This window comes from Panthera pardus, unplaced genomic scaffold (assembly GCF_024362965.1).
Source record: "Panthera pardus isolate Hobbes unplaced genomic scaffold, ASM2436296v1 HiC_scaffold_16, whole genome shotgun sequence".
Taxonomy (NCBI): domain Eukaryota; kingdom Metazoa; phylum Chordata; class Mammalia; order Carnivora; family Felidae; genus Panthera; species Panthera pardus.
This window is the reverse complement of record NW_026526721.1, coordinates 68,269,616-68,284,054: the sequence shown is the minus strand read 5'-3', so window position 1 is coordinate 68,284,054 and position 14,439 is coordinate 68,269,616. Positions and strand designations below refer to the sequence as shown.

At 53.6% G+C, this 14,439-nt stretch overlaps 1 protein-coding gene and 1 long non-coding RNA gene across 3 annotated transcripts in view; one reads left to right on the top strand and one right to left on the bottom strand.

Annotated features, from left to right (window-relative positions):
- The window catches only part of ADCY5 (adenylate cyclase 5), a 147,903-nt gene extending 136,823 nt beyond the window's left edge, over positions 1–11,080 (top strand). The window contains exons 17-21 of the mRNA XM_019448598.2: positions 503–635; positions 4,248–4,511; positions 5,494–5,698; positions 6,653–6,777; positions 8,573–11,080. Of these exons, the coding sequence (XP_019304143.1) occupies positions 503–635; positions 4,248–4,511; positions 5,494–5,698; positions 6,653–6,777; positions 8,573–8,701 (856 nt within the window). The 3' untranslated portion in view covers positions 8,702–11,080. The remainder of the gene's footprint in view (positions 1–502; positions 636–4,247; positions 4,512–5,493; positions 5,699–6,652; positions 6,778–8,572) is intronic.
- On the bottom strand, positions 10,342–12,687 carry LOC109266495 (uncharacterized). 2 transcript variants are annotated; one of them, XR_008422463.1, is made up of 3 exons: positions 11,808–12,687; positions 11,195–11,336; positions 10,342–10,988 (listed from the first exon to the last, which is right to left on the bottom strand). It is a non-coding gene; the product is annotated as an uncharacterized LOC109266495 (long non-coding RNA). The 2 variants fall into 2 exon arrangements; XR_002079735.2 differs by lacking the exon at positions 11,808–12,687 and having other exon boundaries at positions 11,195–11,797.
- Positions 12,688–14,439: the final 1,752 nt, after the last annotated feature.

Genomic DNA, 14,439 nt, shown 5'->3' with positions numbered 1-14,439 from the left:
CGCTTAATTCGCTGAGCCACCCAGGTGCCCCTGGTATCTTTAATTCTTAAAATGTGGGTATTGTTATCCCATTTTACAGATTAGGAAACTAAGGTTCAGAGAGGTTAAGAGACTTGCCCAAAGCCCAGAGACGGCCAGTATGGCCTGCCTGGCTCCCTTGTTACTATGCCCACGGCCGCTATCTTGTCCACTGGGAGACGCCTGGGATGTACATGCTGCCTTTTACAAGGGCCTCATTTATCCCCTGATGTGACCAGAGGGAAGCTGCCCAGTGATGGGGGAGAGGTGGGCATCAGGAGAGGAGTAATGGCTGCTGAGCTGCTGGTGTGAGCAGGGGCTGAGACAGGGCTGCCAGCTGAGGCGGCTTCCTGGAGGAGGCATTACCTCAGGCAAAATTTGAGTGGGAAGTTAAGGAGAAGGGGGAGTAGTAGGAGGAAGACAAAGGCCTGAGGGGGCCTCTGAGCCTGCCATGAGGTGCCAGGCATCTGCCTCCTGCCTGCAGCCCTGAACATGCGACCAAGGTGGCGCTGAAGGTGGTGACGCCCATCATCATCTCAGTCTTCGTGCTGGCCCTATACCTGCATGCCCAGCAAGTGGAGTCCACCGCCCGCCTGGACTTCCTCTGGAAACTGCAGGTGGGTGGCCCCGGGACTGGAACTGGGATGGGGGACACACCCAGTCCTCGCAGCACTTTGTGAGTGAACGAGTTCATCACCTGGGCTGGCTGAGCCTTCGTCCTGCACTGAAAAGGTGTCCTGCTCAGTCCCACTAATCTGTGCCCCATGTCCCAGCAGGTCTGCTCCCTGCTTTCTGGAGCCAAGAGCCAAAACCCTGGAGCTTATTCCAAACCATCCCACCCTTGACAGCGCTGGGACTTTGACGGGCCCAAGACATATGCTCTTAAGTCACAAATATTGGCCAGGCATTGCTGTGTGCATCCAGAGGCAGGGACAGAGGGGAGGCATGGCCTCTAGTCTGTAGTGTGGGCAGCGAGGAGTCGGGAGAGAGGGGAGCGGGCAGGAGGTGAGGACTGTGGGACTCGTAGTCCCCATGTCACAGAGGCTGCGGTGCAGGAGCTGGTCCCACAGGCGCCTGAGCAGGGCCTGATGTGACCAGAACTGGCTTGAAGACTCTTCCAGGGGAGAATGGATGGAGGGGGCATCAAAGACCATCAACCGGAAGCCTGGACAGGTGGCTGTGCCCTGGCCCTGGGGAGAGGTGGTCCAGGTAGGGGCAGAGGCAGTGGGGTGCTAGTGCCCAGGGAAGTGCTCCAGCCTCCAGGCTTTGTGCCCTGTGCCCTGATGATGTCAAAACCCGGAGGAGGGGATGCCACTGGGCCACACACAGGGTGATGCTCCAGGTGCTAGTGATGGACCCAGCCGCTGCTTGTTACCTGCTGGACCGACTCAGAAGGTCCAGGAGAGGGCGCCCACGGTGAGAAAGTCTTCCCTGTGGGCAGCCTCAGACCTGTTATTCCAGTTACTTCATTCTTAAGGATGGGAGCATCCAGTGGCCCCTGCTGTGTTTCGCAGGAGGTTGGCTGAGATTCCCCACTGAATGGATGCCCTGAGGTTGGGGGAAAACTGTTGCACGTGGAATGCCCCCTTATCATCCCTGGGTTGGGAGGGACCCGGGGGATATCCAGTGTGAGGCCATACCTTCCTGGCTCAGATTGCTGCCTCCCTGCCTCCTCCCAGCTCTCATGCCCCTCATGCCTCTGGGGAAGCTCCCCAGAGGCCCCAGCTCTCTCCTAGGGGCTCACCAGGCTCTGTGGGACCTGGGGCTGATTTCCCTCCACTTCTCTGCTCACTCGCACCCCACCTCCCATGTGAGCCCTGAGGAAGTCCCCCACCCCCAAGACAGTGGCTGTCCTGCCACTCATTTGTGTGGCAAAGATCTCGAGAAAGGGCTGGAAGCAAGGGACAGGTGAGCCTGCCACTCAGCCTGCCTTTGTGACCTGCTGCCCTGTCACCCCACCCCGCTTCTTTGTCTAGCTCCTCAGTACGCAGGGTCGAAGTGAGGCTGCCTGCCAGGGCTGAACAGAGCAGTCTGAGCTTCCCTCACAACCCCACCCCAGTGTTCAGGCAACCGCAGCTCCCCTCCCATTTTGAAAACAATTAAGGCCTGTACACAGGTGTGTGGGGTTGGGGGTGAGCATGTCTCTACCTGGCAGGCGTGTCAGCCTCTCTCCACTGAATCCCTGCAACAGGCTCATGATGCTTACACGTCCCTTCATCTCCCGTCCTCCTCCAGGACTTTTGGGAGGTGGAACAACATCAAATACATACCAACAGGCAAAAACCTGAACACAGGTCCTTGGGTTGGGTGAGTGATAGTCGGGTGCTCCCCACCCCTCCAGTCTAACTCAGCAGCTAATTTTGCTGTTGAATCTAAGGTCATGGTGGGTGGGTGTGGTGCTGGCAGTGAGCTGGGGAAGCCCGAGGTCCTTCGCTTCCCTGAAGCGTCTGTACCAGGAACACACCCTTACCCACAAGCCTGCTCCTGGCCAGACCACTGGGTCTCAGGTCTTATCCCTCTCCCACAGCATTGACCTTATTAGGATCAGCAAGGGGGCTGTGGACCCCTGAGCCCTCCACCTGGCCAGAGCCCAATCCTAGAAGCGGTTGGCTGTGTTGGGAGCTGCCCAACGTCACATCTCAGGGCAGAGTTGTCCAGATGTGGTGGGAGTTCCTGGTCAGAACCCTGGGGCCTTGGCCAGTGCTCCCTGCAGTAACCAGTCTCCGACTATCTCAACCCCAGCCTCCACCACCAGCTGCCTGGCACTGGGCAGATGCACTCTGGGAAGGGCATGTGTTATGTTTCTGCCACCGCTGGGCTGATCAAAGGAGCTAGAGTGCTCATGGGCCCCCAGGCATGTGGTCTCAGCAGTAGTAGCACTGTGGGCAGCCTGTGCATTTTCCAAGGCAGATGGCCCGGCTGGGGCTCTTCCAGGGAGTAACCTTCGAGAAGTATAGAGATTCCCACTCTGGCCTACTCCCGCTGGCACACCTGTACCAGAGCTAGGCAGAGGGTGGCTTGGGAGGAGGGGCCTCCCAAGGCATCTCAGAAGCAAAGGTCCCACTGCACCCACCTGGCATCTCAGGATCCAGGAACTTCCTTAGGCATAACCCCTATTGTCAAGGCTGTGTTTCCAGCGGCTCTAGGACTGATGGGCTGTGGGTCCTCTCACCTCAGGTGCAAGGCTAGGCCTCTGAGCCCTGGGGTCCCTGAGCTTTCTACCTTACCTGCTGGACCCAGGTCCTGTGGCTTTGGGTGGGTGTGCCAGCAGTTTCCCCATGAGCAGCCACCATCCACAGGGAGAGCCAGGGAAGTGGTCCTGGTGCTTTTGGAGGTTGTAGCTGCAGCCAAATAGAAAGGCCTCCACGTTTAGTTAGGAAAGCCCCCAGCAGGCTGGCTAGATCTTTTCAATGGCCCTGCTAATGACCCTTTACCTGCCTGTTTTACCAACATGATCACTCCCAGTTAAAGGGGCCATTTTGTTTGCCATCAAGGGGGAGGAAGCTAGCAGACTGCACTGTGTACCTCCTGTGTCACATGAACTCTGGTCAGATGGCTCCTTGCACACCTTGGTGCATAACTATCTCTGCTCTTCAGGCTGTGGGTCACTGTTGGCCTCTTGATTTTTGGGCTCTTAAGCTAGAGGGTGAGTGACCACAAACCCCAATTTCCCAGACCCAGGGGAACCAAAGTCAATGGTGATGTGCCCATCCCACCCCTTGTGGCACTTTGGGGCATCTGTACCTCCTGGCCCTGGGGTGAGTCTGCTCTGGTGGGAACCAGGGAGATTGGTGGGGCTTTAAGCCATCGTCCCAGTGGGGTTGGTCTATTAAGTGATCCTTATCAAACTGCTTTTCTGGCTGTACTTCCTGATATGAAGAAGAAAGTGGACAGTTGTGGAGCACTTGGTAGCTGGAGGGCCACTGGGGCTGTGGTTTTGGCCATCCCTGTAACCCCCTGCCTTGGTCTAGCTTTGGTCAGACAGGATGCTCTCAACCTGTCTTCCAGGACCCGTTCCCAGCCCGGGGTTCCCTCCTTCGGGGCCAACACATTCCGAGGGGCAGGCAGGCAGAGCCCAGTTGGATGTGTACAAGTGTCTCACTTTTCTGGTGCTTCCTCATGGAAAGCCAGAGGTGGGGACAGCAGGGGGACAGAGGCTGGGCACAGTGGAGGTCTCGGGTGCATGCGGGCAGGCCGCATGCCTCTCCTGACCGGGCGCCGTGTCCTAGGCCACAGAGGAAAAGGAGGAGATGGAGGAGCTGCAGGCCTACAACCGGCGGCTGCTGCACAACATCCTGCCCAAGGATGTGGCCGCCCACTTCCTGGCCCGTGAGCGACGCAATGATGAGCTCTACTACCAGTCGTGTGAGTGTGTGGCCGTCATGTTCGCCTCCATCGCCAACTTCTCTGAATTCTACGTGGAGCTGGAGGCCAACAATGAGGGTGTTGAGTGCCTGCGACTACTCAATGAGATCATCGCCGACTTTGACGAGGTGCGACGGGTGGGCAAACAGGAGAGGGGCAAGGGAGACAGGCACCTTGCCTACATTTCTTCCTCTATTGTGTTACAAAGGAGAAAACAGGCCCAGAGACACTGCTTGCCTAAGGTCAGTGCTAGTAGGTGGAAGAATGGGGGTCCCAGCCCAGGTGTTTGGAATTTGAAGTCTCTGCAGGTCCGTTGTCCCACTGAGGCCCTGCCCAGCTACCTTGCCAGCCACTCTCCATCAGCCACCATTCCTTTCCCACCAGGCTGGGGCCCAGCCTTTGAGGGAGTCCAAGGAAGGAGGGACTCCTAGGCTAAGGGAGAAGGCAGGACAAAGACGCAAAGCCCGGAATAGCAGAGGCGGAAACACAAACGTGTCTTATTTACTACACCCTCGCCAAGCACCTAGTGTGTGCCAGGTGCTGGGGGTTCTGTGCCCAGTAGGGCATTTCAACCCTGGGGGCCCCCTGAGTGGTGAGGGTGAGAAGGTCAACCCCAGTGGGAATACAGAGCCTTGGGAGGAGGAGGAGGATGGAACTGGGAATGGGCTGTGCTGGGAACAGCCCATGAGGCTCCTGGGGCAGAGCATAGCTGGAATTGACTGAAGTTGGGTCTGGGCAGGCTTTTGACAGACAATGGAGATAGAAGGTGGGTGTCTCGTTGGACAAAGATGAGGTGGTGTCCCTGGGAGGGATGGGGATATGAGCCAGGGAAGGGAGGAGATGGCCACCAGCCCCTGTTGGGGGCAAGAGACGCTGAGGTGACTAGTGGGCTGGCCTGGGGCTCTTGGTGCAGGGTAGACAGTGACTCACAGTGACCACACACGGGTAAGTATGGGAGGAGGCCTGCTCTGTTGGCCTCACTGAGCTGGTGTGGAGTTGGGCCTCCTGTGTGAACTGGGAGGACATGAGGGGCCATGCTGTTGCCCGTCCCCCATAGACTTCAGTGCCCCAGCCTTGGTGGTAACCCAGGTTTGGCCTCCTTCCATCTAGATCATCAGTGAGGATCGGTTCAGGCAGCTGGAAAAGATCAAGACCATTGGCAGCACCTACATGGCTGCCTCAGGCCTCAATGACTCTACATATGACAAGGTGGGCAAGACCCACATCAAAGCCCTGGCTGACTTTGCCATGAAGCTCATGGACCAAATGAAGTACATCAATGAGCACTCCTTCAACAACTTCCAGATGAAGATCGGTGAGCTTGCCTTCTGGCCAGTTCAGCCTGGGAAGAGCAGGTCGGGTAAAAAGCTGCAGGGCCTTGACAGGACTGAAGAGGAGGGTCGTGGAGGGAAGCATCTTAAGAAATGACGGTGTTTCTATTTGGGAGCTTCTGCTATGTTTGCAGTCCTACTTCACACACAACAGTGAGGTTTAATGTGGCCCCATGTGAGAGAGGAGGGGGAGCGCCCAGGGGCTTGGAGACACGGCAGAAAATGTCTAGACAGTGTCAGTTAAGCCAGGTGTGTTGGGTAAGGTTCTTGCTTGAAGAGGAGGGAGGACATTTGAGGTGGGGAGCTAGCATGGCAAAGGCTGAGGGGCAGGGTGATTGGGGTTGGCGTGCCTAGGACCGGGAAGGTGGACAGATGAGAGCAGAAGTGCCAGGAGGGAGATGGCAGCCTTGCTTCCTGGAGCTGGGTCACGGTGGCATCCCTGCCTGAGCTCAGACGCCCAGGGGAGGATCACCTTGACAGAGAAGACACTGTGGGTTAGGAGCAAGGTACTAAGAATGAAAATCGTTGTGCCCCTGAAAGAAACAGGAGTGATGAGGGAAAAGGATGAGTTCTGGTACGTGTGGTTAGAATGAACTGAAAACTGAAATGCCACCAACAGGGATGATTAAGGACAGGCAGTGGGATGCTGCAGTGGGTCACTGAATCCTTGAAGAGGGTGGTCCTGGTGATGGACTTGCAGGAGCTGAGACCTGATTGGGGGCGAGGACACAGGAACAGTGCTGTGGGAACAGACCCCGTGGTCTGGGTTGGCAGGCATTTTGTGGGAACTGCAGGGTAAAGCATGGTCTCGGGCCTGGAGGACACTGGCCGTCTTCAGACTGAGTCCAGAGGAACTTGCTGAGTGTCAAGGGAGGAATGATAGTCTGGTGAGCACTGGTCTGAGCCCTGATGACATTGCTGACTTCTGTCCCCTGCAGGGCTCAATATTGGCCCCGTGGTGGCTGGGGTGATCGGGGCTCGCAAGCCTCAGTACGACATCTGGGGCAATACGGTGAACGTGGCCAGCCGCATGGACAGCACCGGTGTGCCTGACCGCATCCAGGTGAGTGCCGGAGCATCCACCACCCGGCTCACCCCCATGGGGGCCTCTGCCTGATACTCCAGGTCCCTAGTGCAAGCTGCCCACAGTCCCCAGTCAGAATTTCTGCAGCCAATTTTGAAGGTAGCTGGCACTGTCTCGGGAGCTTGGAGATCATTGTGTTTCAGGCCCTCAGGACCTTGGACAGATCTTCACTCCTGTGCAAAGCCCTCTACTGGCCACAGAAGGAATTGGGGGAGTAAAGGCGGGAGCCACTGCTGATGCTAAGCCAGGAGTGCTAATGCCAAGACCCAGGCATACAAGGGGACACCAAGATGGTTGCAGGGAGCAATGTCTTGCCAGTTGGAGCCCACAGCACTCAGGGCCTGGTGCAATAGAACCAGGGAAGGCCAGTGATCCCTAGGATGGTTGCCAAGGGGCCTGGCCAGAGACCCAGAGACTTTTTCTCCTCTCTCCATCCTGTGCAAGCTGGCTCTTGCGATTCCCAGGCCTACCTCTCTTCAACCGCTTTTGTTTTTCTTAGACTGCCCTTAATTCCTTCTGCTCCTGACAACAGTGAGGCCCTGGACTGGGCTGTATTCCTGTACCTCTGAACCCCCAGGGCCCCCATAAGGCTGTGGGGAGGTCACTTAGCCTCCCTGACCTGTTTTCCCAAGTTTGAACCCTGCTCTCTTCATGGCCCTTTGCTCACACTGACACTGCTTAAATGTCCCTTAAGTCCTCTCTTCTGTGGGACCTCTGAACAGAGGGTCAGCCCAAGCACGGCCCTGGCCTGATAGGTGCTGTTGGAGGAACCTGGCCAAATGGCTTTCTTTCACTTCTATCCCTGTGCCAAAGGGAGACGGGACAACAAGATGGCAGCTGGGGAGAAAGGAATGTGTGCTTGCAGAATGTCCAACCCCACCCACAGACAGGTGTGAGGGACTCTGTCAGCAGCCACACAACGGCCCGGCACCTCACCTTTGCGTAGGGCTTTCCCATTCGTGGAATACACGTGATAACCCAGTAGGGTCACCTTCCAGCAGCCCATCTAGAGATTTCTGGCCCCTTCTTCCCTGGCCTGACAGCCAGGCAGGGCCAGGATCCTCAGCAGAGGTTTTGTGGGGTGGCTGGTGGGGCGTGTGGGCTGTACTCAGACGGCTTTTGGGTCACTGCATGAGGCATTCATCTGTATTGCTGCTCACATCAGCCCTACAATAGTGCAGTGATTACTGAAGCCACTGGTGAGTTCCCCTTTGTTCCAAAAGCTAAAGCAGAGATGGGCACTAGGATACAGAACTGAATCCACACTCTGCCATTTGTTAGCTATGTAGCCTCAGACAAGTGATTTAGGTTTCCTGAGGCTGAGATAACAGTATTTACCTCATAGATTCAGTGAGATAAATAGTGGCTCTCGATCTGTGGTGTGAAAAACCAATTTCCAGGAACATCGCTGATCTGTCCTGGAGCGAGACTTGGGTGGACACGCTGGGCCCATGCTTCGTATCAGTGGGGCAGCGTCAGAATGCTGTGGATGCCCTAAGCAGTTCTGCTCAGCTTCTGCACCTCTCTCACTGTGGACAATGACAGGCAGTTCAGGGACCACAGGCCACACTGCCTGGCACAAAGTAGGTGCTGTCATCTTTCTTGTTTCGAACAGTCAAGTCTAGGGGCGAGCAGCTGTCAGTCCCTGAGAGCCCCTGCCAGGGAGGTGCCACCCACCCTTGTGTGTTGGGGACAGTTGGACAGAGCTGCCTGACAACAGAGTCACGGCTTGGCTCAACAATGGCCTATCCTCTCCCCTTCTTCGCCTCCTCAGGTCACCACAGACATGTACCAGGTGCTGGCTGCCAACACATACCAGCTGGAGTGCAGGGGTGTGGTCAAGGTCAAGGGCAAAGGAGAGATGATGACCTACTTCCTCAACGGTGGGCCCCCGCTCAGTTAGCAGCTGCCAGCCAGTGATGCCAGGCAGCCTGGCCTCCAGAGAAACGGAAATGGCTTCTTTGTGTGCCGGAGGGGGGGGCAGGTGGAAGCCTGCGCTCTAGCCCACGTGGCTGCGCCGGTGAGATTCTCCACTTTGACTCCAGAAGCAGCTTCTGCCTTTGTGGGCAGGCCGCAGCCTCCGTCCCAGGCCCCAGGGTGCCAGCGTCCTGCGAGCACCAAGCTGACCAAAGATGTTTCCTCCGTAGAAGACTCTGCTAGGCGCGATCCGAATCCCGAGTTTTCTAACGGATGCTGCTGCGCAGGTGGAAAGGAGCTGCTGAGTGCTTACGGTGTGTGGCAGCCGAGTGTGCAACGACAGAGCTGAGGGGGAGGCCTCAGCCTCGGGTGGGTGGGTCGGTCAGCGGCCCAACTCTGGCCCAGGGTAACCCAGCGGCCCCAGGGGTCCACTTCCCTGTGTGAGCCTTTAAACCCCTGACAGAGGCCACGGCCCCTGCCCCACGGAGGGGCTTGCTGGCAGGAGTGCTGGCTCTGGAGGGACTGCGGCCTTCTCCGCAGCCCTCCTCCTCACCTACACAGGTGGACAACGTCTCTTGGAGGGGAACAGAACAAATTGTGAGGGGGAGGCGAGAAGACGCGAGGCAAGGAGGGGTGGTTCTGAGAAAAAGAAAATATTTATTAAATAAAACAACTTTCTGTGCCCTTCTTTAGACTATGCTAGTTGTATGCGTATGAGAGACCCACAAGCAAACAAAGATGCCACTGGTGGTTGGGGGGAGGGCAAGGATCCCAACTTGTCTTTTTTGTATTTTTTATTTTGTATTATTGAAAACCTTGGAGATCTAACAAATATACCAAATTCTATATTTTGTAAACTATATTAGAAAACAGCTGTGCACAGCGTTTGTACTGTACGTGTGTCAGCGTATGTACTGGTGTAGATGTGTGTGTGTTTATGCCGTGGAACTGGTCACATGCAGGATGCCTGTTGCCCTCACTTCAGATTAGGCAGTTTTGGGTTTTCCCAGGTCCAACCAGAGCAGTGAGCGTGTCCTTTTGGGGTGCCCTACATTCAGATTAAATGGGAAGGTGCATGCGTACATTACCCCATCTAACACATCACTTCCCCTAAGTAAAATGCAAATGGATAATAAAACAAAAACTGCCTTCCCATCTCAGGCTCAGGTGGAACCAAGGGAAGCAGCCTCAGCCTGCAACAGACAGCACGGCCCCTGTCCCCTCTTCTCCCTGAGATGCCAACCATTTGCTGCCTGCAGAGAGGCAGCTGTGAGTGCTCAGGGATGGCCACAGGTGCTCAGATGGCGGGGGGGAGGAGAGGGGGCGGTGGTGGTGGGAAGCCTTACCTGCCTTTCTCAGTTGGCTACCATGCAGGTGGCTCGCCCAGAGATAGTGCCTCAGACTTGGGGGTAATGTGCAGCCCTCGGGTTCAGGGAGGGTGGTGGCTTTGCTTTTCATCTGCAGACCAGAGAAAACGATAGAGCCTAGCTAGCTTCAGCGTCCAAAGGGCAAAGCTAGCAGAAATTTTGTTTTGTCTGGTTTTTGGTTTTTTGGGAGGTGGAAGTGAAATATATTGGAAAAAATTGTATTTGTTATATCCTCTGAGGGTATAAAATGGAAACGGGCTTAAAACTGAAAAATGATATATTATCATAGGGATATATTCAAACAGAATCCTTGGGTCCTGTGCCCACATCTTTTTGTTGCTTCTCAGGGCAGAATTATTCTCACCTCTAACACGAGCTTGAAGGAGGTAGGGTGGCAGCTATATGCCAACTGCAAAATGTTATTTTGATTCCCATCTGCACCACCTCTCACTGGACACTAGCACCGGCCTCCCCTTTTTTCTTTAGTATATGTGCTGCTGAAGCGAGCTCCCCTTTCCACACACCATCTCTCACCCCAATTTGAACACAGCTCTGAGAAGCAAAGTTTACGGACCTAAAACTGCCAGCTCAAGTCTGTCCACGCTTCTGCTGCTCTGTCCTTTGAGTTCTGCATTGCCCCTCTTGCATCTGTTGGGGGGACTGGCTTTCTCCATGGTGGCATTCTCAAGTCTCCGGCCCCTCCATAGCACCCACCAGTGGTGCTAGGTTTTAATTTTGCTTCCAACCTGAGTAACGTGTGCGTGCTGAGTTCCTCCGGTGGTTCCCCCCATTGGTTACGGTCTCCTTGGCCTCTCGGGGGCCCATCCCTCCTATCCCAGCAGTGACTGGCGACACCATGCAGTGCTAGCTCTTCATTCCCTCCAAGGGTGTGCACTCTTTTTATTCCTGCTCTTGCAAAAACAGATAGGATTATGATTTCCCATGGAAATTGAAAAGTCTATTTAAATAATTTAACTATTAAACACTTTCACTCGTAATGTGTCCTGGTCTGATTTGTGGCTTGGGCCAAGGGCCTGGTTCCAGTCTGAAGAACAGTGCCCTCGGCCCTTGCTGGGGCACTGGGCAGGGAGCCCCAGAGGGCAGAGACCTACCTTGAGTGGGGAACAGCACGCTGCTATGGGGAGAATGTCGGCAAAGGCCTGCAGTCATTGTGGCAGTCAGGTGAGACAGCACTGGTGACCTTGGCGAGAGTTAGTTCACTGGGCTGAGGAGCAGGTTCCAGAGTGCAGTGGGCTGAGGAATGAGGAGGTGAGAGACACCAGGAATGAAGGGACAAGGGATTTAGGATGGGACCAGAAAAGATGCAGGGTTGAGGGGAAGAGGTTTTAAAACAAGTGAGTCCAACTCATTTCTATGCTAAGGGAAAGAAAGTTGAAAATACAAGAACACAGATCATCAAAAGGACCCAAGTAGCAGGGAGGACAGGGAGATACAGGCTGAAAGTGTACTGATTGGACTTGGGCAGCTAATAACCGTGGCTACCATTTACTGGACACTATGTACCAGACACAGGGATAAGCATTACACAAACTTCATCTCATTTAATCCTCCTGGCCACCACATTTCACTGATGAAAAGATACAGAAAGGTTGAGTTACTTGCCTAAACTCCTACAACTGGTAATTAAGAGAGAAGTTATTCAGAGCAGGCCTGTCTGCTAAGCTCATACAGGTAGCTTCATGCATGCCCCAGGACTCCTCTTACCTCAAGAGGAAAGGAAAGGTGGCAGAAAGGCAGCTCTTGTCGGCCACACCCATCAAATCCAGGGGGCTATATTTGGGCTCAGGAAATAAAACCAGAGGGATCTGGTCAAGTGAAAATGAAGGAGCCAGTGAAAAAGACTTCACTGGGTTTATTTCAACAATGGCCACATGGAGACATAGCCATGGCAGTCCTGGTCATAGGCAGGTCCCCTGCTCCAAAGAATTGAATAGCATTAGCAATCCCACTGTCCATGGTAAAGGATGCAATGGTATAGAGCTCATGTTTAACTCTGAGAACTTTTCAGGCTAGGGTACATCAACTAGAAAAGGAAACCAAATGAAAAGGCCAAGCTTTAGGCTGACTGGACTAAGTGAGGGCAAGTCCTCAGGCAGGTCCATGGCACCGGATGCGCGTGCATGCACACCCAACACACAGGACAGCAAAAGAACGCAACTCATAACCTTCATAAGCCCTTCCCATTCCCATCTCCATTGAACTAATTCCAGAGAATGTATCTGTTTCTCCCTTATAGATTTATACTTTTGTGCAAAAGCATATCTTTTAGAACGTTAATTAGCAAAACTTATTAGCAAAGACACATGTGTGGTGAGTTTTGAACACCGCTTTAACATCCATTGACAGTGTGCCCGCAGAAGGCAGTATATTATGGGGGCCTGGCAGGCTCAGTCGGTTAAAGATCCAACTTCAGCCCAGGTCATGATCTCACAGTTCCGGAATTCCAGCCCTGCATCAGGCTGTCTGCACTCAGCAGAGTCCGCTTCAGATCCTCTGTCCTCCTCTCTCTCTCTGTCCCTTCCCCCTACCCCCCCCCCCACTTGTTCTCTGTCAAAATAAATAAATAAACTTAAAAAAAAATCCACTGACAGCAAAGACCATTAAAACCAAGACCAGGGGCGCCTGGGTGGCTCAGTTGGTTAAGCGGCCGACTTCGGCTCAGGTCATGATCTTGCGGTCCGTGAGTTCAAGCCCTGCGTCGGGCTCTGTGCTGACAGCTCAGAGCCTGGAGCCTGTTTCAGATTCTGTGTCTCCCTCTCTCTGACCCTCCCCCGTTCATGCTCTGTCTCTCTCTGTCTCAAAAATAAATAAATGTAAAAAAAAAAAAAAAATTAAAAAAAATAAAAATAAAACCAAGACCAGACTTCAGCCAACATGCTGATGATCTGATTTGGGGGTGGGGGAGGGGGATTAGCAATGTTTATGGGAAGGCACAGTCAAGCTTGGTGCACTGAGGGAGCTGAAGCTACATATTCACCAGATATTCCTGTTACTTTAAGACTTTCAAAAACACAAATACATTTACAGAACTTTTCCAAAAGCAGATATCACCTGAGTGTCATACAGTTAAATGATGCCCAGAGCTATAGTTTTTACATGATAAAATGTGCCTATTTTCCATAATGTTGCAAGCTGGCCATGAGTTGCTAATTAGCAGAAAGCGAGCCTCCAGAGCTTGGGAAAGATGCTGAATCCATATCATTTCAGGACAGGAAAGCATTCTTGGGCGCTGGGATGCACAATGCCCAGAAGTAGCGCTGAGCAGATTCTCACTACCACCTGAACAAGAGAGCAGCAGTGGCAGGGACACACACTATGAAAACTCCCCGCTTTTGAATTTGTCTAAATCAAAATAACTCCTCACTGAAGAGAACAAATGATGTACAGGTTGCCTCTAGAAGGAAGGGACTGTAAGTCTGGGCCATGCTGGCCATGGCAAGTATCACCTAGCACAGGGGTCAGGAGGAGAGCTGGAGGGTTTGTGTTTTCTATGGAGGAGGTACAGAGAGGGCACAGCAGACCAGAGAATACCATGCCCTCCACACCCTGCCTTTGGATGAACTTAATCCAAAGTGTATAAAGAGCTTTCCTATACATTTTCTCACTTGTGCTTCCTCCCTGGCCCAGGAGGCAGTGGGAGAAAGACCTGGTGCATGTCCTGAGGCTGCTCTGATCCTCAAGGATAAAAGCTGTGGCACTTCTGTGCCCACAGGCACTTCTGTCCAGTGCACTGATCTGGCTGGGTCCTGATGATCTTGCAGGGATACAGGGCTTGTCACTTCTCAAGGTTGACAGCAGGTGAAATGAGGTCCGCTTACTATAAGTACTATAGCTTTTCTTGGCCACTCAGATTTTCACAAAAGTCCTTTAGTGTTTTTTTTTTTCCTGTCTTGGAACAAAAAATATAGTATTTGCTGTCCTCTTCTTGCCTATCTTTCCTTCCCACCTGCAGGGTCATTGCTTCTCAAGACAGACACCAGAACAAAGCCAAGTCAGGCCACTGGAATGGCTGACCTCCAAGGTTCCTTTCTCCTCTAGAATTCTCAGATTCTAAATATTTGTGAGACCCTGTCCAATACTCATGTGCCAGACCACAAATATGACACAAACATAAACACAATCAAGTTAGGGTTTTAAGATTTTAAAGCCAAAGGCAGACAAATAGATGAAAGCATCACATCAAGGGGGATCTTTGGGAAGACCACCTTCAAACCAAAGTTGCAATCAGCCTCTGCTCTGTCCTCCTTCAGACACCACGCCAGCAGAAGTAGCAGCAGCCATACGCATTGGCAGTGTGGCCAGAGTCCTTTCCTACCAAGGGCCCTGATCCATACAG